Source organism: Pseudopodoces humilis, chromosome 3, assembly GCF_049639895.1.
Source record: "Pseudopodoces humilis isolate 2021_Gansu_Grassland_sample_001 chromosome 3, ASM4963989v1, whole genome shotgun sequence".
NCBI lineage: Eukaryota > Metazoa > Chordata > Aves > Passeriformes > Paridae > Pseudopodoces > Pseudopodoces humilis.
In genome coordinates, this window is record NC_142202.1 from 108473150 (window position 1) to 108500476 (window position 27327).

Genomic DNA, 27327 nt, shown 5'->3' on the forward strand with positions numbered 1-27327 from the left:
ATCGCTCTCACCTGACCCCACTCACCTGTCACTTGTCCTCGCTCATCCTTTGTCCTCACACATCCCCTGCCCAGCTCACCTGGCCCCACTCATCTGTCCCCGTACATGCCCCGTGCCCTCTCCTCTGTCCCCCGTCCCCTCACGGGCCCCGCAGGTCACCGATTCCCGGCGCGTCGCCGTGGGACTGGGGGCGTGGCCAGTGCTGTGGGAGGCGGGACCAGCGCACTTCTCGCATTTTCATTGGCGGATCCTCCTGACTGTTTACGCGGGGGCGTTGCTGATTGGGCCGCCCTGTCCTCCACCTTGGCGGGCGCGGCGCGGGGCGCTCTGAGGGAGCGTTGGGCGCGGAGCGCGGCGGACTCCGGGTGGGCAGGGAAGGGCGAGCAAGCCGCAGGTAAGGGCACGGCCGCCTCCCCAGGGGCTCCTTCCTCGCCAGGGCCGCAGCGCTGTCCCGCAGACCTGGGTTATGCAATCGCCTCGCGGTCCTGCCCCGGCTGCCCTCGGGGCTCCTTCCACCCGCGGCTCTCGGGGGATGCGCGGCGAGCCCGAGACCGCCCTTCGGGAGGGGTCGGAGCCGATGCGGAGAAGCTCGTGAGGAGGGATGGGGACGTGGGAAGGAGGTGTGCGGCCGTGCTGGGAGCAGGTCGGGGTCGCAGCGATGCGGACCCGGACCGGGCGCTCGGGCAGCTCCGGCTGGGCTGCGCCGGGAGTTCTGAGAGAGAGGCTCTTCTCGGGCTGCTTTAAACTTGGCTGCCGTAGCCGAGGGGCAATGGCTGTGAAGTGAAGCTTGGTTTAGATTTGATATTAGGAATAAGTTCTTTACTGTAAGGCTGGTGAGGCACTGGCATAGGTTGTCCAGAGAAGATGTGAATACCCCATCCCTGGAAGTGTCCAAAGCCAGCCTGCACGGAGCTCGGAGCAACCTGGGATAGTGGAAGGTGTTCCTGCCCATGGCAGGGGGTTGGAACGAGATGGTTTTTAATATCCTTTCCAACGCAAACCATTCTGTGATTCAGTGATCCCAAGCCAATATCATTTGATGCTTATGTAATACATAGCTCTCCAAACTTGCTGGTTTGGCTATTTTTCCCCTCACCTCTTGTAGATTCTTTTGTATATCTTTAAAATATTGTGTTCCTTTATTTCTTTAGTTTGGAGTTTAATGAAGGTTCCTAAAAACAAATATATGATAAGTTTATACAGCTGAAAGAAATAATATAAATGAGAATTGTGATTTATATGTGGGTTATACTTTATACCAGCTTCTGTCTGGCTTTCAAGTTTTGTCCTTGGAAATGGTTTGGTCTTTTAGTTAGTTAGAGTGGCTGTCATGATGAAAAGGAAAGCTCCTATTCTATGAAAATACATTATTAGTGTAAAGAAACTGCTGCATTTATTCTTGTAGTGAAACTAAATTATTTGGTTGCCCATCATCCTTGAATAGATGGAAGTCTGAATACTGTGAGAATATAAAACATTACAGAAAACTGCTAACATATCTCAGTAAACAAGGACAGAAGATTTTCTGTAGATGATCATGTCGGTTTAACTCATCTTTGGTACCTTTAACATTAGGATCTGTGCTATCTTCCTCAAACTTCCTAGAAGTTGTCAGCTGTGTGATACAGTTTATCTGTGCCCTTCCAAGTATTGTAGTTTGTGTTCAGATTCAGTAGCTTGGTTTGTCATTGTGTTGAAAACGTTTGTCATTGCATTGGTGTCCTTAATTTATTTATTTACAAATTACTTGATTGTGCTAGCAGGAAATCCTTTCAGAGGAAGAAACTTTGAAATTTTATTCCAAGTCATCATTGTGTTCAGACTGTCTTCTAGGAGTTAAACTCTGTGAATGGCTCCTGTTGCAGGTAGTTCTGGGTAAGATTTGGGGCACACTTCTCCATTTCAGGTTACAAGCTGGAGGGCTGCTGAACGAGTGTTCCACTGACCCCTGTGTGAGGCGACAGCTCTGGCTTAAGGCCAGTAACGCTCTAATGCTGTGTGCCCCTTATAAAACAGGCTTGCTTTAAATAGATTAGCATAGAGGCCAAGTGAAGGTGATCAGGAGGCTTGTTCTGGTTTCTTTGTGTTTGGGAAGGGTTTTCTTCTTTGTTCTTTGAATACCTTAATGTTGCCATGGTTACTGTAGTGCCCAATTGATTGAAGCTCAGCTTCTTGACTTTAAGAACAGCACAGGGAATCTTCACACCTGGCATTGGCTGCTCCAAAATACCACCTTCTTGTTGTGCAGTGGGACTGGAATTTTGGCTTGGTTGGGTTCACCAGCGCCTCCTGGATTGTTTTCTTCAGCGCTGGGGATGCAGATGCTCAGCAAGGCCATGCCAGACGAATCCTTTGTGGTGTCAGGATACATGCTTGGCAGGGGAGGCACTACTGAACCTTCAGTGTGATGTGCATGTCTGGGACTGCTTGAGCTGACCAGTCCTGCTCTAGAGGAATAAAACTGAATAGTCCCTTTGGATGTTAAAAGCTTCCAAAAATAGTTCCAAAGTCTCAGCTAAATTTAATGCGGCTAGAATGTCAATGGAAAGGATTAGAACATTTGAGATTTGCACCAGTTAGCATTTAGAAAAAAAAAATAAATTAAAATCCTCTTCCTCATATCTGCTGCTTTTGTAAGAAGAAAAGTGGAGATTGGCACTATTTTTGTGTAGTGCTATCCAAACTGGAGCTCAACTATGAGTGCACTTCCCTGTACTGGTAATTTTGATTCCTGTAAGGGAATTTGCTCAGATGGGAAATCAGGGTGAAGGCTGTGGGAGGGGGTCACTATAGTCCTTGTTGCTTTGAGGCTGCAAAGGTTCATTAATCCTGTCATGTGAGGTCCAGTTCTGCTCTTTCTAATCAAATAAAAAACCTCTATTTAAGTCCATATGAGCTTTCCACAGTGAAGAATTAGCACCATTAAAAATAATGCTCATCTCCAGTGTTCATTGTGCAGAGTGGAATGAAATTCCAGTAAGTTACTCTGTGACCTTTCCTGTTACATTTGTGCTTTCTGACGGAGCCTCCGGTGTGAGGCCAGTTGGCTTCAGCACGAGATGCAGCCCTAGGCTGTCACCACTGAAATTGGTGACTCTGCTACTGTGAAGTCAGTGATATTTTAAGTAAAAAATTACTCTTTCAGTAAAATCTTATTCACTGGGTTTGGTTTCCCCTCTCCTGTCTCTCTCCTGGATTTGAGTTATGGTAAAAATTATTTTTTTGGGGGCTGGTTTTTTTCCATGGGAGCCAAGATAGAATCCCTACACTTCTCCTGGACCCTTCTAGAAAAGCAACTGCAACTTTTGTGTTGTTTTTTTCTCCAAATTTTCTTAATTCCTGCAGATTATGGTTTCCAGGTTTGTACTCAGGACTCAATAATACTTCTAGTTTCTAGTGATTCTATTTAAAGTTTCTATTTGTAACATTTTGTTTGCTTTATTCTATTTTTAGTCATGTTGTTTGTCATGGCAAGCAGTGTTTAATAAAAAAAAAGTAAAGTTTCCTTGTGATTCCAAGAGATATGTGCCTGTTTCTTGATGTCCCTCAGGGATTCTTCTTGAAAACTCTAAGGACAGGGAAATGTTCACCAAGGAAATGCATTATTAGTGTCCATAAAAACAGTGGATAAATCTATAAATGTTCAATGGTATGGAACACATTGTCTGTTCAGACACTTCATATACTCAAATTGTCTTCATTCATTATGATTTCTGCTGAAGGTTTTGGCTCTGCAGGAATCTGACTTCATGAGAGAATGTACATCTTTGCCCTTTCAGTTTTACACTAAATAAGTGTAATTTTTCAAAGAGAAACTTCAGTGAAGCAGTAGAGAAACTACTGCTGTTTTCCAGTGAATATAATTTTCTGCTGGCCTCTGATAAGTTTAATTAGAGGTGTACTGTGTCTAAAAATAGTGAGGTAACAGAATGAACACAGAGCTCCAGCATGGAATCTCTACAGAGATTTTGGTCACAGCATGTCCACTGCTGAACACTGACATGACCTGGTCTGTGCCAGTGGGAAGGGTGCCTTGTGTTTGGAGCTATCCCAAATTAGAAACTTTTGCACACCTGGACTACGGGAGGAGAAATTTAAAGCAACCCACATCAGAGTGAAGTGTAGAGTCTGGAAGGAGAGTGGCTGCTGTGATTCTCCAATGGTTAATGGTGCAGCACTCTTGAGGCTCTCATTCTGTGGGATGTATTAAAGTTGAGGGTCCAAACCTTCTACCAAATTCAGAAATAACACAGGTAACATTCCGGTGTGCTTTAAATGAAGGGAATAAATGGATGTGGCAAGTGCTCAGCTTTAGCTGGAGGTTACATGAAGTTGTTTGGCTCGGGTTTGAATCTGTCTCAGTGTCTCAGACTTTTCAAGGGAACAATCATCATGACAGGGTTTGCTGTAATGATCCCAGTTAAGATTTTGGATAATTTATCATCAATACTGGTGCTGGATAGTGTCTATATTAGCATATATATATATATGTTGTTTGTTTTTTATTTTAACGGCATTGCCACTTCTTTTGAAATTCTGTATGGCGACTTCTGATATCTAAAGTACTTGTAAAATCTTATTTGGGAGGGGAGAAGCAAATGCATGACTCGATTTGAACTCAGTGCATTTTAAAAGGAAGATAAGTACAGTTTACTATTATGTGGGGTTTTTCTGGTTGTTGTTTCTTTTTTTGTGTGCATTTGTTTTCTTTTTAATATAAAAAAGGATCCTAAGGGGATGAAATTAACTTATTTTGTCAGAAGCTGTGGAAAGGAGCTTTAACATAAATGGGAATGTGAACCAGTGATCATGTTATAATAACATAAAAGATTACTTTTAATTTGATTTATTTTATATGGAAATCCAGTTAATGGATGATAAATGACTTAGAGTTAATTTTTTAAGGGATTTGAAATGTAAATTCTTTTGTTCTAAATTAGTTAAATAATTGGAAAGAGAATATTTTACTTGTCAGAGAACTGCCTGAAGTGGCTAAGTAATTTCAAGCCACAAAACACTACCAACAACATGATACCTGAGCCTTAAGGTTTGACAGACATAATAAAGAATAGGTAGTTATGATTTTTACATATAAATATATATATATATATATATATATAAATTTTTGTATGAGTAACATTATTCATAATATGGAAAAATGTAAGATTTCTATCTTATTCCTGAGGATAACTTCTGATTGAAGTCTGCTAACAAATGATTCAAGTATGTTTGTCCCCTCTCATTATCATGAGCTCAGGCTTATGAGCAGTTTATTTCTCTTGGGGAACATGTATGTATTTAATTAGTGAGGTTTCTGTTTTAACTGTGGGGCTGTGCTTTCTATGGTGCAGTGTATGGCAAAAGAAAATCTGTGATTTCACTCCATACAGGTGTTCTTAAACCATCCCATCATAAAATGGGCAGAGGATTTAAGAATCAGGTATAAGTTGACTTGCTGGTGGAGGGAACGCTGATCAAAACTCTGGGTGTATCTTTACGAGTAGAAGGTGCCTGTGCAGGCACAGACACCTACCTGCAAGTCTGGGAAAAGAGCTGGTCAAAAGACCTGTGAAACAGAGACTTTCTTAAAAAGATTTGGCCAATGCCTATGTCCCACAGGGCAAAAATGTGTCAATAGTTGGCTGGAAAAAAAAGAATCAAGCTTTTTCTGTCCAAGAGCTCTAGCAGAGCAAGACTACTGCCACATGATGTGAATATTTATTATTTTCTCATCCTGGCTGCTGCAGCATATGTTCATTTTTTTATTGGTTAAAAACCTGAGCTTTGTGGTTGTAACTTAAAATCCTGTTATGTTTTGTTGTTTGTCGTAGTGGTTTTGCTGAATTCCTAACATAAAAGCCTTCCTATGTAGTACTTTATTATAATATGGCTCTCCCAGGAGAGAAAAATAAACAACTGTTTTGTGAGGAAGCCTATAGACTTTACTGACTTCTGTCAATAGATTGAGATTATTTGCTTCTCTGGACAATTAACTTTGTTATGCCTTGAGAAAGGAGGTGTGAAACTGGTTAGCTTTAACATACATAATCCAAATTCCTACAACTTCAGTGTGTCCAGTGTGACTCTCAGATGGTCACTGTCTTCTCTGGCTGCAGATTGTTTGCCTGTTGTGAATGAAATTCTTCCCACAGCCTGGCACAAGTCTGCCCTGCCATGTAAATTGTGTTTTGTAACATGCTGGGCTTGAGGTTCATTTCCATAAATCTAATGACATGGGCTAGACATGATGACAAACATGCTTAGAGATGATTGTTTTTGGAGATGATTTATTAAAGCTTTTTGCTAGAGAAAATACTACATTCTGATGTGAAGTTTCTAGCTGCTGTGAGGTTTTCTTTATAGTATTTCCCTGGATGTGTTTACCATGAAATGTACAGTAATACAAAGCATAAGTGAGTTGGTTCAAGTACCAGAGGCAATGTTACTGTGATGATGAGCTCTCCTACACTAACATGTACTGCTGAATTTGTAGCCATCTCTTCTGCCATTTTTTCAGGCTTCTTCTTTCCAATTAGAATTTAATTTCTGAACTGAAATAAATTGGAGGTAGTTGTGCTAATATTGGGCTGAGCTGCTGAAAGGAAAGTGTATATTTGATAGCCTGAAAACCCATCCTTAGGTTAACGCAGTACTTTTGAGCATGACTTCAGCTTGTGTACTTGAGAACTTCTGTCATTATCCCTGAGACTCCAGCAATAACAATTACTGATATTTCCATAACCTTATGTTGTGGAATGATGTGCTCTGTCATCAGCCAAATCTCATTTCAGAGCAGAGGTTATATGAAAGGCACAGCCATAGCAAATTAGCTCTATAATTTAACTTTGCTGAGATTAAGTGTAATAAACCCATATGGTTTAATTTTGGACAGCAGTCCTATATAGTGTGTTTGAGCTAATATTTACAGCTATTTATAGAGAATAGCAAGTATGCAAGACAGCAAGGGCAGAGCAGAACAGATGAGCATGCTGAGTTTATGTAACTCTCTAAATGCTTGTGTTAGGAGGAAAAGCAGCTAATGATTGTATACTGTTATTGAAAGAAACAAAAAAGAAATAGATTAGAATAGATTATCCAGTAAACTTAACTTACTGGGGCTCTGTAGGTTGATGTCTCGATACGTTGATGTCTACTAAGGACTGCTAAATACCTGATTTTATACTAATTAACACCCTGATCATTAATTTGGCCTTGATTTACTCCCCTTGGTTGGTATGAAGCTTTCTCTCATTACAACAGTAATGATACCATTTAATGTATGGTCTCATTAGGTGCACCCATCATTGTGTGTGCCTTAAATGTACCTTTCTGTACTGATGCATTTGGTATAAAGGCTCCAAAATCAGCCTGACTTTCCTAAAAGTGCTGAAAGTCATCTTGAGTCCACTCTTTCCTTAACTTTATTTGCTTCCTAGTGTGATTAAGATGCAAATAATAAATTGCTAATGGGCTTTTAAAACCTATTCAAGGGTAAGTTCTGTACTTAAACTGTAGAAAAAATTGGCTGTATTCTTTGTACCAGAGATGTGTCTGGTTCTACTGGTTCTTGATGATGACATATTCATGCTCCTTTCCATGAGGGTCTTTTGTTTTGTTTTTTCTTGATGCCTGGTTTAAATTTTGAAGTTGTTTTCAAAGTTCTTCTTACCCTGGGCATTATGCTTCCTGAGCTGTCTGCAGACTCAGAAGCACCAGCAGCCTGCCCAGTAACAAACATGGTTCTCTTAAACCCAAATACAGCACAGTGTTTTCTCATAGGGCAAGGGGCCCTTAAGTAATGTCTCTTCTGCTTGTGTTCAGAAGCTTGACTGGTATGTTTAGACCTTTTCTGTGCTAATAAATGAAGTTAAAGCCAAGTCCCTGTTTAAACCTTGGTGAGATCTTTGTGCCCTGTGTCAGAGGCCAGTTGTTGCCTTGAAATAGTGTGAAAAATTCTTTCTACAAATGGAACCCGCATACTTAAGAATCTATGGGTCACCTTGTGGATGTGGAATGTTTAAATATGTAGTGTAACTGTGTGATGTTATCTTCTCTATGCTGCCAGGGATGAGGGGAGATTCTTACTTCTTTGGAATGCGGGGCCTTGGCCACTACGGCTGCATCCCAGAGGATGGAGGACAGTTCCTACTCTACTCTATCAATGGAGACAACGGCCTAAAGAGATGTTTTGCTGAGGAAGATTTTCATGAAATAATTGATTTCAACGATCTCCCAGATTCTCTCTTCGCGTGTAATGTTCACCAGTCCGTGTTTGAGGATGAGGGCAGTAAGGTACAGTGTCTGTTCCCAAGTTTTCCCTGTAAGAGAACCTATGCTTTATATCTGTTTATTGCAGTCAGTGAAACAGTTTAATCTGTTTATGCAAAGAGACTAGATCACAAATATGACTTTTTTCCTAAGGTGGCAACAACATTCTGTTTTGATGTTTATTTCAAGAACTTAGAAACCTTTTTGTCAGCTGAGGTAAACAAATAATGTTTCTCTTTTGTTGAGATTTGCAGAATACTGTAATGGAGGTTTGTGTCTTCATGGCAACCTTGCCTGCAGGGATGGTGGGAATGGCAAAGTCAAACGTGTGATGGCTGCTCCTGCTTGCTGATCACAGATCACTGAGATTTCTGTATTTTCTCACAGAATTAGAGAATCCTTAGGTTGGCAAAGACCTTTGAGTCCAACCATTAGCTCAGCACTGACACCACTAAACTGTGTCCTCAAGTGCCACACATACACATCTTTTAAACCCCTCCAAGGCTGGTGACTCAACACCTTCTCTGGGCAGCCTGTTCCAATGCTTGACAACCCTTTTAGTGGATAATTTTTTCCTAATATCCAAGCTAAAACTCCCCTGGCATGCCTTGAGACCTTTTCCATATGTTTTAATGATTGCTAATTTGGATAAGAGACCACCACCACCTGCCTCACTTCAACCTCCTTTCAAGTATTTGTAGAGAACAGAGTTAAGGTCTGGCATGTTTTAAGTTATCTGTAATGCTGTGTTCTCACTGTCATTCACTTCTGATTTTCTAGATAAAAAGACATGAGAAACTTCATGAAAATATTTTGAACTCTGCAATTAATCTAAAACAAAGTTGAGAACAACATGGTCTTAAGATAATAATAATAATAAGAAGAAAATCAACTCTTGCAGGAAGAATTCATTTTCTGTTTCTTATTCTAGTATTCTTTCTGACTGAGACTTCAGGAATATAAAACTGATGGCTTGGGGCTTTATTGTCTGATGAAATGAGTCTGAGCTAATTGTTATAGGCACATCTGAAGCTACTTGAGTGTCCTGTTCAGAATTTTCAATTCAGAAACAAGCTGGCAGTGGTACAGTGGGTTTTGCCTGAAACTGTCTGAGGTATCCAGGTAAAACTGGATCAAAATCACTGGGACCAGAATGGACAAAGACTTTTTAATGGGAGGGATTACCAGATAAAAGAGGAATAAAACAAGACTTATAAGGATACAGGCTTCCTGTTAAAGGTACTGAAAGTGATGTCTGCTGAGGCTGCACAAGTGGAATTATTTGGGTTTAGATTTTTAGGCATTTTTGTCTTCTGTAATAATGTCTTGTATATGTTTGAGTAATATAGATTAGTACTGTGATATGAGCTTTAAAATGGGTGTTTATATATTACAAATTCTACACTCTAAATTGAAGTTTTGAAAAACAGTGCCCTATTTTACTGAATAGACCTTTTGCTAATAAGCATCTTGCATTTACATTCTGCCATTTTCCAGAATTTTCTCACCATCTGGTAATGAACTTGACTAAGTTGGAGGGGTCTGAAAATCCATTTTTAAAGGAAGACAACAGAAGCCCACCTGGAAGTAGAGAATCTCTCTTCACCCTGCAGAGATTCTATCCCCACTTGCTCCTGAGCTTTCCCTTTTGAGAGCTGTATTCTGGTATTTAGCTGATGGCTTAGTTAGAAAATGGAATGGGTGATTATGTAAGTATGTGGGATAGCAATCCCCAAAGACTTGCAGGACTTAAGGATGTGTTTTAAGAATAGCAGCTGGGTTGTGGAGGTGGGTGTTCTGTGCCATGTGCAGGTCTGTAAATGCCCTGTCCATGCTGTGGGTTGAGCAGCTCTGTTTGCAGGTAAGTGGTTACTCCTGTAAGTCTCTATTTAACAAGATGGGATTATCTTTGGATTTCTCATTAAATCCAAGAACCTGGGGAGTTGATTATGGTTTTTATTATTCCTGTAGAACATGTACTTGTGTTCCCAGTTGATTAATACCCATAATCCTTTCTATTAATAACTGTTGCTGCAAGATAAGAGCACACATGAATTCAAAATAAAATATTGTCAAGTTGCTAAGCTAAATTGTAAAATCTCACATCATCACTATTCATAAATGGTGCTAACACTCTATCTTCAATTATATATTGATCCAAAGTATATGTAATGGTACACTAAACTTCTAAAAAGTATGTAATACAGTAATAGTTATATATAATATTGTTTAATTGTGGTGTTTATTCTACAGAAAGTAAAGCTTTTTGTAATGTATTTTTGACTTTTACTCTTGACCTGCACTTTTAGGAGGAAAATAAAGGTATGATTGGAAGTTACAAGCTAGTTAGTAAAGGAAGCTAAAGAAACCCCTCATTGTAAATGACTGGTTTGATTTGGTGTGGGAAGTTTTGAGTGGTTTTAGCATGGAGCAGTATTAAAGAAGTTACCCTGTCAGTTCTAAGGTTACATTATCTGAAGTGTCTAAGGGGCTGAAATGTCAAGTTCAGACTTCTAACACACTAATATCTAAGCAGTACATTCACAAAAGACAGGTTTTAATTTGAAGGCATTTAGCTCCTTGGTATCAGGTACAGGGTAAATTCCACATTGTGCTGGAATATGGACTTGCAGCAGCTACTGGCAGCATGTACACCTGTGCTGGGAGATAAGCTGATTTGGTTTGTTCTGAGTCCTGTGTCAGAAATACCCTTTCACCGGTGTTGTGTGTCTACAATCCCTCTTAGAAGGGATTCTGTCTCCTGTCAAAAGCAATGATGGCACCTTGCAGAGAGCCTGAGTTTGGATGTTCATTTTCTGAAGGTGAGGAATTCTGGCAGCTGAAGGCTGTGTCCTTTGCAGGGAAAGAAACAGGCTTGGGTTTTCTCCTGGCTGGCACCTTGAGGTCTCACCATCGAGCCTGACGAGCTGTGGACTCTGGAATCTGAAAATGAGTTTGCCATCAGGCTTCAAAGAAGCTGTTTGGAACTGACTGCCCTGACACGCTGAAGAAAAGGGGGATATATATTAACGCTACTTACAACTGATTGTTCTTCATTAACAGAACATCTGGTCAAAAAATATTTCCCTACCTTCCAGGCTATGTTCTTGGAAAGAAATGTGTGCTTAGACCAGGAGAAAGCCCCAGATAACTGGGTTGATAATATGGGCATTTAAGGATTTGTGCAGGATGTTTTATCAGCTTCAGAAGGATAGCAGCTTGCTACAGCTGAGGGAAGGTGGTTTTGCTTATCTCCACTCCCATCATGGACAGCTTGCACCTTCCTGTGGAAAATGAAATTGTACCTACTTTACAGTGTGCTCAAAGTGCAGAGCTTTTTAGTTTCTAAAATCCAGCAAAGGTGTGGAGATTATCCAACAGGATAACCTGTTGCAAAGCTGGGATCACATTTGGTTGTGCTGCTGTCACTGTCCTGTGTTCTGATAATTTGTTTTGGCATAAAACTGTTAATGGTAGGGGCAGATTAATTTGGTATTTTGGAGTGTACAGCACTGAGTTGGTTGGGTCATGGAAGTCTTATTGTAAAGGAGCTAAAAATAAAATTTCTCCTTAACCCATGGTTTTGTTGCATTGATCAGACTATTTATGTGTGAGCAAGATATTGCAAAATTGAGACTTATTTTTGGCTGATAGTGTGACTGAAGGGAAGGTGCTGCTCCTTTTAGCTTTCCTGATAAAGCAACTGTGTTGGTCAGCCAAAGGCCATGACTGATAACTCCTGAGGGTGGATATTCGAGTGTTTCAGCAGTTAATTGCTACCCATAGCCCTTAAACTCTGGCTAGTAACCCTTTTGTTGTGCTTTTGTTAGGCATGTATCACTGTTTTGTAAAACCAACCTTTCTGTTCTGTGACTGGAACTTCCTTCAGGGTGGGACTGGTAAACACGCTGTCAAAGTGAAGCATCTTTGTCTCAGGATAGTTTCTTCAGATGTTGTAGTGCCTCAGGAGATGCTTACACAAAGCTGTCATTATTAGAATATGTTTTCATGAGGGAAGGATGTGTTTCCCCAAGCGTTTAAGAAGCTGCATGCTCCTTTTTTTACCATTCTTTTGGCTCAAATTGGAAGTAGCACCAGTTAAACTTGATGGTTTTATTTCATATAAAGAGTGATTTATAAGTTTGTGAGCATTTTAGTTATTATGGTGAAGCTGCCTAGGCAGTGATAACCGAACTCCACCAAGTGTTTTTTCTTGCCAATGCAATCTAAACCAATAGGAGATACTATTATTATTTCTGCATGAGAAAATATTCATCAAATGTTTCCAGTTCTGGAATTTCCAGCATGAGGAAGATGTAGACATACTGGAGGGAGGTCACAAAGATGAAGGGATGGAAGCCTGTCTGCTCTGAAGAAAGGCCAAGGGAGCTGTGCCTGTTGAGCTGGAGAAACTCAGGTAGATCTGAGCAGTGTTTTTGCACCCCTGAAGACAGCATGCAAACAGGGCTGATCCAGACTCTTTTCAGTGTTGCCAAGTGCCAGGGAGCAGGGGACATGAGCATCAGCTGAAACACAGGAGGTTCCCTCTGAACCTCAGGAAACACTTTTTACTGTGGCAGTGATACCACAGGGTGCCCAGGGAGGTGGTGCAGTCTCTCTCCATGGAGATATTCCAAAGCTGTCTGGACATGGTCCTGGGTAGCTGAGCTCGAGCTGGCCCTGCTTGACCCAGGGGTGGGTTGGAAAAGATGACGTCTAGAGCTCTTTCCCAACCTCCTCCAATCTGTGATTCTGTAAACACCTGTTGAAGTGTATGCTAATTCTTCTGATGCAGAGGGCCAGTGTGGGAATGCAAGATTGGGGAATGAAGGTGGTTAAAAATACATTTTCTGAACTGTGAGCTTAATGGAGGTAGGGTGGGGCAGGAAGGAGAAAAGTCAAACTAACAAGCCAATGGAAAAGATAATCCTATTTTAATAGAATGACTTTACTATGAAAACCATTACTATTTTCATGAGGGATTATTTCACATTACAACTTTATTTACATATATTGGATGATTGCTTTCTCTTACTGGAGAAGCCTCTGTTAGACTTCCTCTGGCTTTTTTTTTTTAAAGATGTATTTTTGAACTTGGATCCTGAAAAATATTTAAGGCTCCCTCACGTGGGTACTGAAATATTTGTCCAAGGGTGATACTTTAAGAGCTCTTTGTAACCTTACTTGCAAAGGCTTTTTTTCCCTTTATACTTGCAGTCAGATTTCTTAACAAAGCCCATGTTCATGCTGCTATTTTTATTTTTAAGGTTCAGTGAAAGACACTGGACTGCTTACTGGTCTGCTGTGTTGTCTTTAACTTTTATATGTTAATTCTGGAACTGAAACTTTCTGCTGATGCTTTGACTGAAGCAGATAATTGAAATGTGTCTGTTCAGTGCTTCTTTTAAACAAAGAGGAGCCAGTGTGTCTGCTGCCATGTGTGAAATGTTTCTTCGGTTCCCTTCTCCTACAGGCAATTCAAGATGATGCTCTGGGAGGCTCTAGGCAGGCTTTGTGTCTGCAGGGGAAGGAAGATCTGTTCCTTTTGACTTGAGTTTTAAGCATCTAGACTGTGAAGTCAGAATCTCTTTGTTCATATTACATCACTGAAGCCTCTAGGTCTTGAGTCATAATTATATTTAGAGGGTGGCACACTTCTTTTTAGTCTAATATTAGTATTCAAGCCTGGACTCAGTGGAAGGTCACCCTAGCAAAGATGAAATCAGGCTCCAAGGCTGGAAAAGAATGCAGGCTTCACTCTGCCTTCCTGGTACACTTGCTGTTGCTTTGTTTTACTTTCAGTTTTTCTACCTTTTAAGGTTGGTGGTGGTTGATATGATAACATTATCAGAAGCTGCCACTTGAAGCAGACTGTGCCTCATGCTGTGGAATCTACCTTCTTTTCTTTGTCTTGCTTTATAAATGGGATCAGTGTTACTCCCTGGCATTCTGTGAAAATGGAAGTGTTTCTTTACTATACTCTTGTCTGTGTGTCTAATAAAATGAAAATATAGAGGGCTTGCAAAGAGAGGCTGCAGGAGCAGTGTCCTTCATGAATCACAGCTGCCCCCTGGGAATCCTATTTTGCACTTTTCCCTGGGTGCTGGTTTGCAGACAGTCAAGCACTCCTTTTTTGTATGATCTTGGAAGCACTAAAATAAAGCTTTAGGAGGCTGTTCTTGCTGTAAGAAATATGCAATCTAAAGTTCTTTTTCCACTGCATTTTTTTTCTGTAACTAATTTCAAATGCTTTTCCTGTGAACTCTGAGCAATACAGTGTTTTGTCTGAAAACACCTGTGATCTTCCATGCTCTGCATCTGATATTCCACCTGACTGCTGGAGTGCAAGCCTCATCTTTTCAGCCTCATTATAGAAGTTTTCTCTACAACTGGAAAAAGCTGTTGATATTTGGCCTTGAAATGGCCTTAAACCAAAGGAGGGTAGTTGACATTAGATATTAAGAAGGAATTCTTTACTGTGAGGGTGGTGAGGCCCTGGCATGGGTTGCCCAAAGAAAATGTAAATGTTCCATCCCTGAAAGTGTTCAAAGTTGGCTTGGTTGGAGCTTGGAGCAACCTGGTCTAGTAGGTGTCCCTGCCCATAGCAGGGATTGGAACTAGATCATCTTTTTAGATCCCTTCCAGCCCAAACTATTCAATGATTCTGTATTTGTCATTCATAAACTTCCCTTTTACTCCCCCATGGTGTAGCTGTTGGACCTTGTTATCCAGCTCTGTGTTGGTATATGGAATGGGATGTGGAGTCACAGCTCCTCCCTGTAGCTGTTGGACCTTTTTATCCAGCTCTGTGTTGGTATATAGAATGGGATGTGGAGTCACAGCTCCTCCCTGTAGCTCTTGTTCCTGTGCTTTGCTCACAGGTCAGGTGTGAGTTCTGTTGAGGAGCTCCGATAAGAAAAGCAGAAACTTCATGAAGTTTGATGTACTATAGAATGTGAACTCTCTAAACATGACTGGCAATAAGATCCACAAAGCATCACAGTGTCTGGAATTCCTTAGGGCTCAAGCCACAGTAACCATAAGGAGCTGAAGTTTTATTGGAGAAGGGGCAGTAGGGAGGTTCACCTTCATTGATATTTGGGATCTGTTGAGTATTCATTCTGGTTCAGAGGCAGAAAATGAGTTAATTTTGATTGGTGTGTTTTGCAGATTCAGAATGTCAATGCATATTTATAAGGAGATGATTTAAGGCTGCTCTTGTAGCTCTTAACAAGACAACTTGCATTTATGTATGTATATAGGGTCTGATGGTAATTTCCTCTGAGGTGCTCTGCAGAATTTCTGAAGGAGCTGTAAGGAGTTGTCAGTCTAGTTCAGGCATTCCTTCCATCTTCTCTTGGGTTGTTCTGGAGATTATGCTGTTGGCATGCAGGAATTAATCAGCTCTGAATATTCTTGAATTACATCAGTGTTCAGTCCTGCTCTGAAAATGTGGTTTGGTGTTTTTGTGGTGGTGCTGGTGTTTTCTTTTTAAACAAAAAGCCCTTCAGCCAACCAAAAACTTAGTACCAAATATTTCTGGGTCTGAAAGGCCACTGTTTGTCATGTGGATACTGTCTAATAATTGTTACAGTACTTGAGGTTATTTTCCCATCCATGCACAGTGCTCTTGGTAGCACAAATGCCCGTTTTGATGGGAGAACGTGCCTGGCAAAAGACCAGCTGGGTTAAAGGTAGGCCTGTATTCCTTGCAGCTGAAATCTGAAGTAGTACTTCAAAGCATTTAACTATACTAGTTGTTTGTAAATTACAAAAATAACCTCATTAATGTTCTTTCCAGAACACACAAGACAGCAGTTACTGTCTGCTTTTTAAATATGGAAACGTACTTTTTTCTTTAAGAGCAACTATGGAAAAATTTTTCTAGTGTTGGCTTTCTGTGTCTGTGTTCTACTCTGCAGTCTAGAGGGAATGCGTTATCTCAAACCAGGATGGGTGGGAAATCTTTATTGGAAAAGGACCATTCAGAGTATTTCCATTAATTTTTTTTTAACAGGAATATAATGTTCTACTAAAATACAGACTTTTGAATAATGAGACGTTTTAACAAATATATTAATAAATTCATGCCGAGATTTATGAGGGCTTTCTGTTATGACATGAGTAAACAGGCTCTGGGAGCTATAGGGAATTGCAAGGTCTTGAGTGTAAGTCAGTAAAAAATTTTCCTTTTAATTACTCCTTTCTCCAGCACAATGGCCACTGTAGGATAAACTGGGGGTAGGTCTGATTCAGATATCCCTAAGCACTGTATAAATTTAGGTTACGATTCCACTTGGCAGTTGTCTGTCTCTTGTAATAGTTGAACTACATTCCTGGACTCAAATGCCTTTTGATCTTTGAGGTAGTTGGATCTGGCCTGGAACACTGAGGCTGGTGTGAGGGTTTCTTCTGAACTTCATCAGGGTTAGCTGGAATGGGGTTTCAGCCACGGACTTCTGCTGACAGAGTTTTGGTGTTGATGCAGTTTTCCTTTTGATTATCCTTCTTGAAAATGCTGGAGTTTGACTGTACACAGAATATTGAGCCTTTCATCTCCAGGATGATTGCAGGATATATTGTTTTCTGGAATGATAAGATTTATTGTAACATAGTGATACTTACTATTCTTGACCAGTGTTATTCCTGTTTGGGTTTTTTTCTCTTTTTTTCTCGTCTAGAAATCTAAGGCATGGCATGCTTTTATAAAGCAATAAAAGTAAAGATGATAAGATGACTGGTCACACTTGGAATAAAGCACAGCCATGAACACTGCAGGAACTTCCTTGTGGTCTCCTTGAAACTGATGCTGGCACATTGCATATTAAAGGAAGAAGTCAACCCTTCTGGTATCTGCTGACACAAGCAAGAACTACAGCTCCCCAAGGGAAAAGCTGCCTTTATGTAATTTATAGAAAAGTCTTTGGTTTGTTCCACTAAGTAGTTCTTATCAGCAAATATCTGCTAATGATCAAACAGAGTTTTGCCCTTCTCCCTCCAGCAAACTGTCACTCTGAAGTCAACAAAAATCCTGTTTTTCTAGCTGATAGTAATCAAAAAGTGCAGTAAAGCCATTCTAATGTGGTTAGAGCAGCAGCTGTTCTTTATTTTAATAGCATCAGAGGTCCTAATCCAACCACAAGTTCTGATATCAGTTTTCTGGTCCAAGGAAAAGGCTGCTAAATGAAGGTCAGCCTTCATTAGCAGTGCATAAAGACACTGCGTTTACAGAAACAACCTTATAGTTTAATCACATTCAAAACAGTAAAATTACAACTCTAATTACCACTTATTTAAGGAAATTTCTCAAATATTTCCTATAAAATATGTGTTAACACTGTGCAAGAGTTAAATGCAATAAATAAACTAATGGTTAATAGAGGTGGGTAAAAAATACTGCTTGGAGAGGAATATTGTCTTAGAAAATGGGGGGTATGGGGAGGTGGTGTGAGAAAATACAGGGTGGAGAAGAGAGAGATGGCAGCTTAACACTGTGGCATTAATTAAGACAGGATCTGCAACAGATTTGAGCACAAAGGTGAGAGATCATAGTTGAATCAAGGTGAAATTAATTATCAATTACTTCTGTGCATTTGAAAACATGTTTTCTTCTGTGCCAGATGAATTCCTCATTCTTTTCCAGCTGATGGAAATTTTAGCATTTGCTGCAGTAGTGCAAAGATTTCTTCATGGTTTTGTACTCGGGTCCAATCCTCAGGCAACAAGATCTGCTGATACCATTCCACCAGTGAGGATTTTATTTGAGTTCTCAGTTTCCTGTGTAGTGTGTGTGAATGTACTTTTTAAAATTGTTTTGGTTTGATGTGATTACTTTTAGGTTATTTTCTTCTAATTCAATTGCATTTTCTGGGCACCCTACTCTGCTTAAGTTACATAACTTTTGTACTGAGCTTTGAAACTTAATCCAGAAGCAGAGGCATTACAGGTAGATTTAATGTTTTTGTCTCAGAGGGATTCTGAGCCTTCCATGTGGTAGGGACTAATGAGCTGGAAGTTGACAATAAAATGGGAAAAAAAATATGGTATCTCTGGCAAGAGAGTAATGAAAGCAACTCTTGCACTGCAGCAGGGTGGACTCAAGTCTGTGTGTGTTGGCTTTATGTGGCCTTGTGGTGAGTTAAAAAAGCATAAAGACATTGCAGCATGCAGAATACAGAAATTTTCCGTTTCATATTACTGGAACCAGTACTGGGGAGAAATCTGATTGTTTCATCCCTGTGTTTCCAGTGTGTGGCTGGCTTACAAGGGAAGAACAAACTGGGAACTTCAGAAGATGCTGAGGAAATGAGGTACCAGCCCTAAATTGGGGGGAGATGTCTCCTGTGTTAATGCCTCGATATCAGGCTGGTGTGTACCATGGGCTGACTTACAAAAGCTATGATAAAGTCAAGAAGCGCACATCTCTTCCATTTTCATTCTTCATGACTCATGATTCTTTGGATCCTGATTATTTTTTATATTTATTTGTTTGCTTTTGTTAAACAGCTGGATTTTGTGGTATCCCTGACTGAAAGCAAAGTCAGTTCATTCAGACTGAAATACCAGCAGTCTTGAAGAGAATGAAATGGGTATTTAATGTGGCTGAGGTTGTGTTGCACTGAGCCACAGGGCCATCTGAATTAGCCTTCTGCCAATTTGGGATCTAGAGTTATTTTTACTTGGTTTTCTTTGAGATCCTGGGACAGACCCATGTACAGACTGAGTGCACTGACACAGCCCAGGGGTTGCCTCCTATGTGGTATCAAACATTTTTAATGTACATCAACAAGTTGGTACTGCTTACTTTCACCTTTTTTTCTTTGCAAAGCTTCTGTGTGGATTCTCCCAGGAATGTTTGCCTAACAAGCAGAGATACAATTCAGGATATATAATATTAGATGCGTAAAAGAGCAACTTCTGGACCCATTCAGTTCTTACATACTGGTGGTCCTGTTCCTCTGAATAAATGTGCAGGACTGCTTCAAACTGTCTGACTTGAGGGATTTGGTCACAGATGCTTCCAAATTCCTTTAAAGTCTGCTGCTGCCAACAGAAACTATGGAAGTACATCACAGAATGCTGTTATGTTGTCCTTCCTTCCTATGTCCTCCTGGAAATCCCTTTATCTTTTGCTTCTTTAACTACAAATCTTCCTTTCAGATATTTCTTTACCTGGTGTCCATTCTACCTACTGTGTCCTCTGTGATGCAGCTGCTCCTGTGATGGCTTCTGTTTGCCTCACAGTAAAGAGGGGAAAACACACAGCACAAATGGTATAGAAGTGTTTCTTAGGCATATAATCTGTCTTCCTGTTTTTATATTCCAGTTTCAAATAATTTAAATAAAAAAGCTTATACCTTTTTAATAAGTATTTCCCAAATAAATTGTTTTATTGTCTTAATCCATCACTTAATCCATTACAGTTCTGAATGGAAGTTTTTCTGACTCCCTGCTGGTTTGTGACCTACATATAGCAGATGCAGTTTGTCCTGTGCGTGTATTCAGATTTTGAGATTTTTTTTGGTGGAGCTGTCACATACTGAAGCACAGTTCTGATTATCTATTCAGAACCCTGCTGCATCACAGTCTTTCTGTTGATCTAAAATGTATGATGTGATTGACGCCATGTGGTGACAACAAAAGCATCTGCTTAAAATAGCTGCTCCAAGCTACGTGTCTGTATTCCATGTATTTACTTCAGGTCTAAGAATTAAATCCTTATCTGGTATTTGTCAGTCTTGAAACAGAAAGAGATGGATGTACACCTTATCAGTAGCTTGAGTGAGGATGAGATTTTTCTCAGTGGAATGTCTTCCATTCCCAGCACAACTCTGTATTTTTCCAGCCTGTTCTTTCTCTAACTAACAGGAGGAAGAAGAAAAACATAGTGTTGCCCAGATTTGCACTTGGTATGAGAATTAGTTTTGTTTGAAAACCAACTACTTTCTAGTGGTATAACTAAAGGGCAGAAGGGGTGATGGAGTCTGAACATGAACAATAACAGGCACTGGATTTTCAGAAAACTCTTTATAAGGTGAAAGTCATGTGAAGACAGTGGCATATTTAGAATTTTAGGTGGTTTATGTACTGCAGATATGCAGTATAGAGTTTCTGGGTAGTCCAGTCTCTTTAAAATATTTGGTACCTGTCTTGCTTTTTCTTCTACATTAGCAGGTTCCCTCCCTACCTTATTTTGTTGTTGAGGGACCTTCAGCTATCCTTTATCCACATTATTGTAGCATAAGGACTGCTGTTAACCCTAGACCTAAAAAACATGAATTGTGTCAGTATTGTGATACTGATTTTTAAGAGAATTTTAGGTTCTTTATAATGCCTTCTGGTTTTTGACCTAAGTTGCCACCTGTATGTTGATTTTGTTTTTCTTTTTTATTTTTTGAGGTTGTATCTTATGTGTGTGTTTGGCAAGATGGAAGGGAATATCTGCAATTGGCATTCTTGAACAGAAAACTGATGTAAACTGGGGTAAAAACACTGATATTGAGGAGTTTGAGATTAAAATTATCAAAGTGAAAAGCACTGGTTTGCTTCTTTCTGACATCTCCTTGCAACTGATGATAGTGCAGCAAGTCACCCTGGTAGTGAATGTAAACTTGATTTATACACAGACCATTTACACGGTATAAAGGAAAATCCTGGCTGGTACAGAAACAAATCCCAGGTTTTTGTGAATAACCCAGCCCAGTGTGTGTGAGCTAAAGGCCGTCAGGGTGTGTGTGCTCTGGTTCGTGGGTGCCATCTGCTGACTCGTCCTTGCACCGCACAGCACTTGCTGTTGGAAGACGGAAAGATAATACATGTTAAGGAATGGAGTTTCAAATACACCACCACTGGAATATTAAATACAAAATGCATTTTTTAATCCTTTCTTGTTTTGTGGAGTTAGAACAACAGTGTTCACCCTAAATGTGTTTCAGTTTCATTTCAGCCTTGCAAAAATAATTTTACAGGGGAATTTTTGTTATTATCAGATTTCTTTTGCAGTGTTTTTGCTTATGGTGGACCTAGATCTTAATTTCCACAGTGTATTGTGGCTCAGCACCTGAAATAAACTTCCAGCATTTTATCTTCAATATTTTTTAAGTCTTTCCTCATTCCATGTGTTTATTCCATCTATGGTATCCTGTATATTGCTAGGAAGTCAGACTGAAATAATTTCTGTGTTGTGCTTGCTTGGTAACCTGGTAAAATATGTTCTGTTGTCCTTTGTGACCATACCAGCAGCACTACCAGGTAAAGTGGTATAAATAGGTGACTACACCTAACTTAGTAACAAAGCTGAGAGAAGGAGCAAACTGGAGGAGAACAGTTTAGTTAGACCCTAGAGAAGTTTAGAGCCCACTGATTAAATTTAGTTTAAAGGCAACTTCTTTTTTGTCTTGCTTGTCATAGTTTTCTTTAAAACCTAAAATAGATTTATTGCTTTGAGTCACTCAACTGAATTCTGGTGAGTATCTACTGAGAAGGAATTCAGTCCTAATAAATGTGACATATGTAATACCATCGTCATGGGCTGCTGTAAATCAAATCTTGTTCTGGCCAGGGCTCCGTCACTGTAATGTGAGATTCCAGCAAATCCTCAGTCATGGTGCAGCTTTGCTGTCCATGCTGTGGAGAGGAAGCAAATCCAAATGATTATTGGTCTATTTAGGGCTTGGGACCCAAATTGTGTACAGGTTTATCTTTCTCTCCTGACCAGGACTGCATTGCAGTTCTACCTACTGGAGCTGGATGTTGGGATAAATGGAATCACAGAGTCATTAAGGCTGGGAAAGACCTCTGTGATCATGGAGCCCAGCCATTAACCCAGCACTGCCACGGACACCACTAATCCATGTCCCCAAATGCTACATCCACCTTCTTTTGAGCACTTCCAGGGAGGGTGATTCCATCAATTCCCTGGGCAGCCTTTTCCAATGCCTGGCAACTCTTCCAGTGAAGGGTTTCCTAATATAGTATCCTAGTATATTTTCCTAATGTGCGATCCAAACCTTTTCTGGAGCAATTTGAGGCCATTTTCACTCATCCTGTTGCTTCTTACCCCGGAGAAGGGACCACCTGAATACAGCCTCCTGTCAGGCACTTGTACAGAGCAAATGTCCAGGAAAAAAATCCAGGAATGATTTAAGGCACTTAAGCCTGGCTGTTATAAGGAGCTCCTCATAATTTTATTTTTCTTTTTGGTGAAGTAAAGGAGGAGAAGTACTGTTGCATTAAGATGATTAAAATCTGATCCATGTTTATGGATATTTATTGTCTTATTTGGCAAAGCCCTACTGAAATATATAGGATTATTTGAAAGCAAGGTAATGCATACGATAAAGTTTCATCCTAGTTTAGATGAATGAGATCAGCTTAAATATGTAGTAGTACATTATTTAACTACATTTACAGTGTTTTTTGAGCAAAATGAGAAGACTGAGTACTTGTGCTTTTCATAGCACAGCCTTGCTAAGGAGACTTTTTTTGGTAAAAATAACTTGTTAAAAAGCTCCACTTTTAACTTTGAATCTTCTAATTTAAGAATATATCGCTTGTGCCTTCTGCACTTGACTGGTAAGGGGTGGGGAGAAGTCTTTGGTATTCTTATCTTTATGGGGGAGGTGGAATGTCCTCCAGATATGCACAGAAATACTTAGGAGAGCTAATTGGTGCCTAGTGGGTACAGTTACTGTCTAATGTGAAAAGGTAGTTAATGAATGGACTGAAGAGAATGCTTCCTGAAATATTCAAATACATCAGTAGTTTTCAATGCATAAAACATAAGGAAAAAAAAGTATAATTTTCAAGTCTTGTGAATGGAAGGACTGATCTCTTTGATGTGGTTATTGATTATCTTACGTGTGTTATGTCTCTATGCTGCTTGTTAGTACAGTGCCTAATACATTGTCCTAGACCTTAGAGGAATAAACACAATCAAAATGAATAATGTAACACTAGAGATGCCAGGAGCAGTTTTTTTAGGTAGATGTGACTCATGTCCCTCTAATACCTTAAATAATCTTGGTGATACCATGTCATTTATGCAACTTGGACTTTTCAATGACTCTTAAGCCAAAACATTTAATTATTAACTTCCTGCTCTAAGGTAATAACTAAAAACGGGTTTTTTCTGCATGTAGAAAAAGATTAGTGTAATATGTTTGCATGAACTGAATGTGATGATTACTTTTTTCTGTATTTTGAGTATGTAAGAGCAGATAATAAACTTTCCTACCAGTTGAATTTTTCTTCTGTTTGATTTTCTGTGTTGTATGTGCATATGCACGTAGTGTGTGTGCAACCTTCAGGAAAATAATTCTTGTATGGAAGCTCATTGTGATTTTCTTGGACTAGTAGAACAGCAGCAAGAAATCTGCTTGCCGGATTTAAAATGGGTTACTGGAGCAGTTTAGGCAACTCAGACCAAGCACAATAAATTTTTTAGGCAGAGAGACAACTCATCACTGCAAGAGTTACTGTTTTATTTGCAAAACAATTTTCTCTAACTGGAATTCAACCCTGTATACATCCTATTTCTGTTGGCAATGGTGGAAGAGTCTATAGGCCAGCTAGGTGAAGGACGGCTTTGTATACTCAGAAGCCATTGTGATGAGTTATTTTGTAATTGGAAGTTTGTGTAAATGTAGTGAGATATTTAAAATGTGCTTGTAGTGATATTTAAGTGGCAGTTGAGGAGTCGTCAGAGATTTGTCAGACAAAAGAGAGAGACTTCTCTAAGCTCTTGGCAATACAAAGTATATTGTGTTATTTGACTTTGAATTTAACTTCTCTCTCTACTTCAGGTTTTTTGAGTCTACATGTAAGCAGACCTCTCTGCTTTTCCTCATGCACATAATTAAAAAACTGTAATGAGAAGGTCTGAAACCAACACACTCCTTTTTGAATCTGAGAGTGGTAAATGTGCCCATTTGCCTGAGTAGAATGGGAAGTGTTTTATTTGATGCATCCATGTGTCAGACTGAGGTATGCTTTTGTTCCCCAAATTACTATTTCTGTCCTGAGCAATTAAGTTCCTGCATTGTATCTTCACAGGATCACGGAGACATGGGTTGGAAAGGATCTCTGGAGGCCATCTGCTCGCGCCTCTGCCTCCAAGTTTAGGAGTGTTGCCAACACTAGTTGAGGTCAACTCTGTCTTTTTTTCATCAGCTCTTGAAAACCTCCATGTAACTCCCTAGCCTCTCTGGGCAGATTACATCTTCAAGTGATTTTTTTTTTTTTTTTTTAAGCAGAGGTCTTTGCCCCTTCTTTACTATTTTGCTATCATTTGTGCTTTCAGCACATTTTGCAATTTGCCTTGTTGCCCAGAGTGCTTTGGAAGATACTGAGTAGTCTGGCCTAATACTGACCCTTGTGATATTCACCTGCTATTTTTTGTCAAATGGATTTTGAGCACTTGATAATTAGTCTTCTTGTCTGTCAGTTCAGCAAGTCATTTTAACAGGCTGATCATGCAGCCCATACTTCCTCAACTCACAAACAAGATCATTGCGTCACAATTTAGATAAGTTGGCCTTAGTCAAAGCTCTTTAAAATGCTTAAGAAACAGGTGATATTTGCATAATATTTGAATGCTTTGTATTAGTGTACTATTTCTTGTGTCTGTGGTTTGGTTTTGTTTGTTTTGGGTTTTTTTTTTAATGTCTAAGAACAATTTACAGAGTTCAGTTTGCCTTCCGTGAGCTACTGGACCCTGAAACCTGGGCTGCTGAATAGGCAAAGAGATGTTGTTTCTTCCTTGGAAGCAGCTGAGCCCTGGGAAAAGCAGGCCTCCAGAGCAGGAAATAGCAGGGGAGGAGAAAGGTGAAGAGGAAGAAACCTGCAGTGCAACAGAGTTTTGGCAAGACAGAACCACAAGCTACAGAGACACTGGAAAGGGACTTCCCAGGGAATCAGAGAACACATTGAGTTTCCTGCAGTGCCAGAAGCCACTTTATTGCTGGGTGGAAAGCCCCCCACAGGGTAGCCCTTCTATCTCTGAGGATGCAGCAGACAGGGATAAATTAGCTTCAAGCTCTATTTCATTTCTATTTTCTCACTCTTAGGCTTCTGTATTTTAACATGTTCAGATTCCAGTCTTCAGTCACAGGTAACTGCATCGTGTGCTATGTCAGCAAGAGCAGAGCCAGCAGCTGAAGGAGGTGATTTATTTTATTTACTGGTGAAGCAACATCTAGGATAGCATGTCCTGTTTTGGTCTTCTGTACACAAAAAAAAAGATATAGACCAGCTGAGAGGGGCTCTAAAGGGGAGCATATATAATGAGGAGAGCCTGTGTGTAGGTCTGGGCTTGTTCAGCCTAAAAAAGAAGAATATGACTCTGGAGGAACCTAATTGTCCTCTGTTGCCAAGTGAGTGTAGTGAACAGACAGCCAGACATTTCTTGCACATGCACCATGAAAGGAGAGAAGGCAGTAAATAAAGCCAGTCAGAATTTCCCACCTCAAAACTTACAAGGAAAAACCAGTTTTCACAGTGGGTAAGTACTGGGTCAAGCTGCTAAAGGATGCTGAGGAACCTCCATCCTTGGAAGATTTTCTTGGAAGTTAACTGAACAGGGCCCTAAGCAATCTGATTGTACCTTGAAGCTCTCTGTCCCTTGAGTAGGAGGTTACACCAGATGACTCCAGAGGTCTCTTCTAAGGTAGATTATTCTGCTGGCCTATAAAACATAGGTTTACAAGGCAGTTCATTTGAGTATCCTGGAAAGCAATATGGGTTTAGGTACATGTCTGTTCTTTTGTTCTTGGACTTTTGAAGATCATTCAGAAAAGTCAGTAATTTCTTTGTGCTGTGTTTCTCTTAGGATTTTGTAAAGCATTTTATCCTTCCACATGAAGACTGACATCTGAAGAAAACTGATTTACTGAGTCTGGTATCAACCTTTTGTCTGATTGGCAAATGTGGAGTTTCCTTGTGTATAACATGTCATAGGTGGAGTGTGGGTGGTTGCAGGCCTCTTAAAATCCTACTTTTATTTGGACATATTCCTGGCCCTTCTGTGCATTGTTGTTACTACAGATCAGAAGTTCTCATACCTTCTGTTCCTTCCTGCATGACTGGAAGAAGTGGAAATTAGATCAACATTCTGACACCAACCTTATCTTTCTTGCATTGATTAAATTTAATTTTTTTCCCCATAGTGGCCAAATACCCTGTGATAAAGTTCTTACTTTCTGACAAGCTCTACTAAAGGAAGCTGTCTCTGGACTAAGATCTTGCCAGAGTGGTTCTGGTGTATTTGTGTGTGGTTGTGGTATTTCAGACCAATTCTTAACCTAGTTTGTGCTCTCTGGACTGAGCATGCCTGGAATGCCTCTTCCACTTCAATTTTATTCCAAGATATCCAATTTGCACTCTCAGCCTGATCACTGGTGTGGAACAAAGTGTGATAGGTGAGGGTTGTCAGGAGGCTTGCTTTAAAAGCACAATCCTGGTCTGAACTAAATGCAAATATAGATGCATCTATAAAATTCTGTTGTATATGTGAAATGTATGGTAGTTGAGATTTTTCTTACCTGCTTGTGGAGACTTAAAACTTATTCCTGGGGGCATATATAGCATGAGCCTAAGTCATGTAAACTCAAACATTTTAAAAGTAAAATAGATTTTTGATAATGAGTGATTACCACATTACCATGGGTTGTATTCTGATCTTTACACATCTGTGTTGTGAAAGCTACTGAATGGCCATCTGCAAATGTGTTGTACTAGGGTGTGCTTAGTTGAATTTCAGATGTGGAGAGAGAGAATAAAGAGCAGAGGGAACAGAAGGGCAAGTAATGAGAGAAGGGAACAAAATGTTAAATGTAGGGTTTGGTTCATTCCTTAAATTATAGTGTGAAATGCTAAATATATGGAAAGTCATGCCTGATGAACTTGATGATGGTCTATGGTGAAGTGATAACCTTAATGGATGAGGGCAGAGCAGCAGATACTCTTTATCCTGACTTTAGGTCTCTTGGCACTGTCCCCTGTACCATCCGCATGCACAAACTACTTAAGTAGGTACTAGATGAGTAGACAGTGAGGAGGACT

The 27327-nt window shown here is 40.0% G+C and overlaps 1 protein-coding gene across 2 annotated transcripts in view; it reads left to right on the forward strand.

Moving 5' to 3' along the window:
• The first annotated feature begins 301 nt into the window (after window positions 1-301).
• Window positions 302-27327, forward strand: part of RCAN2 (regulator of calcineurin 2) — an 84421-nt gene continuing 57395 nt past the window's right edge. The window contains exons 1-2 of one of the 2 annotated variants that reach the window (XM_005528762.3): window positions 302-394; window positions 8066-8292. In XM_005528762.3, coding sequence (XP_005528819.2) covers window positions 8068-8292 — 225 coding nt within the window. In that variant the 5' untranslated portion in view covers window positions 302-394; window positions 8066-8067. Of the gene's footprint in view, window positions 395-8055; window positions 8293-27327 lie in introns of those variants that run through there. The other variant, XM_088053009.1, reaches the window with a different exon arrangement.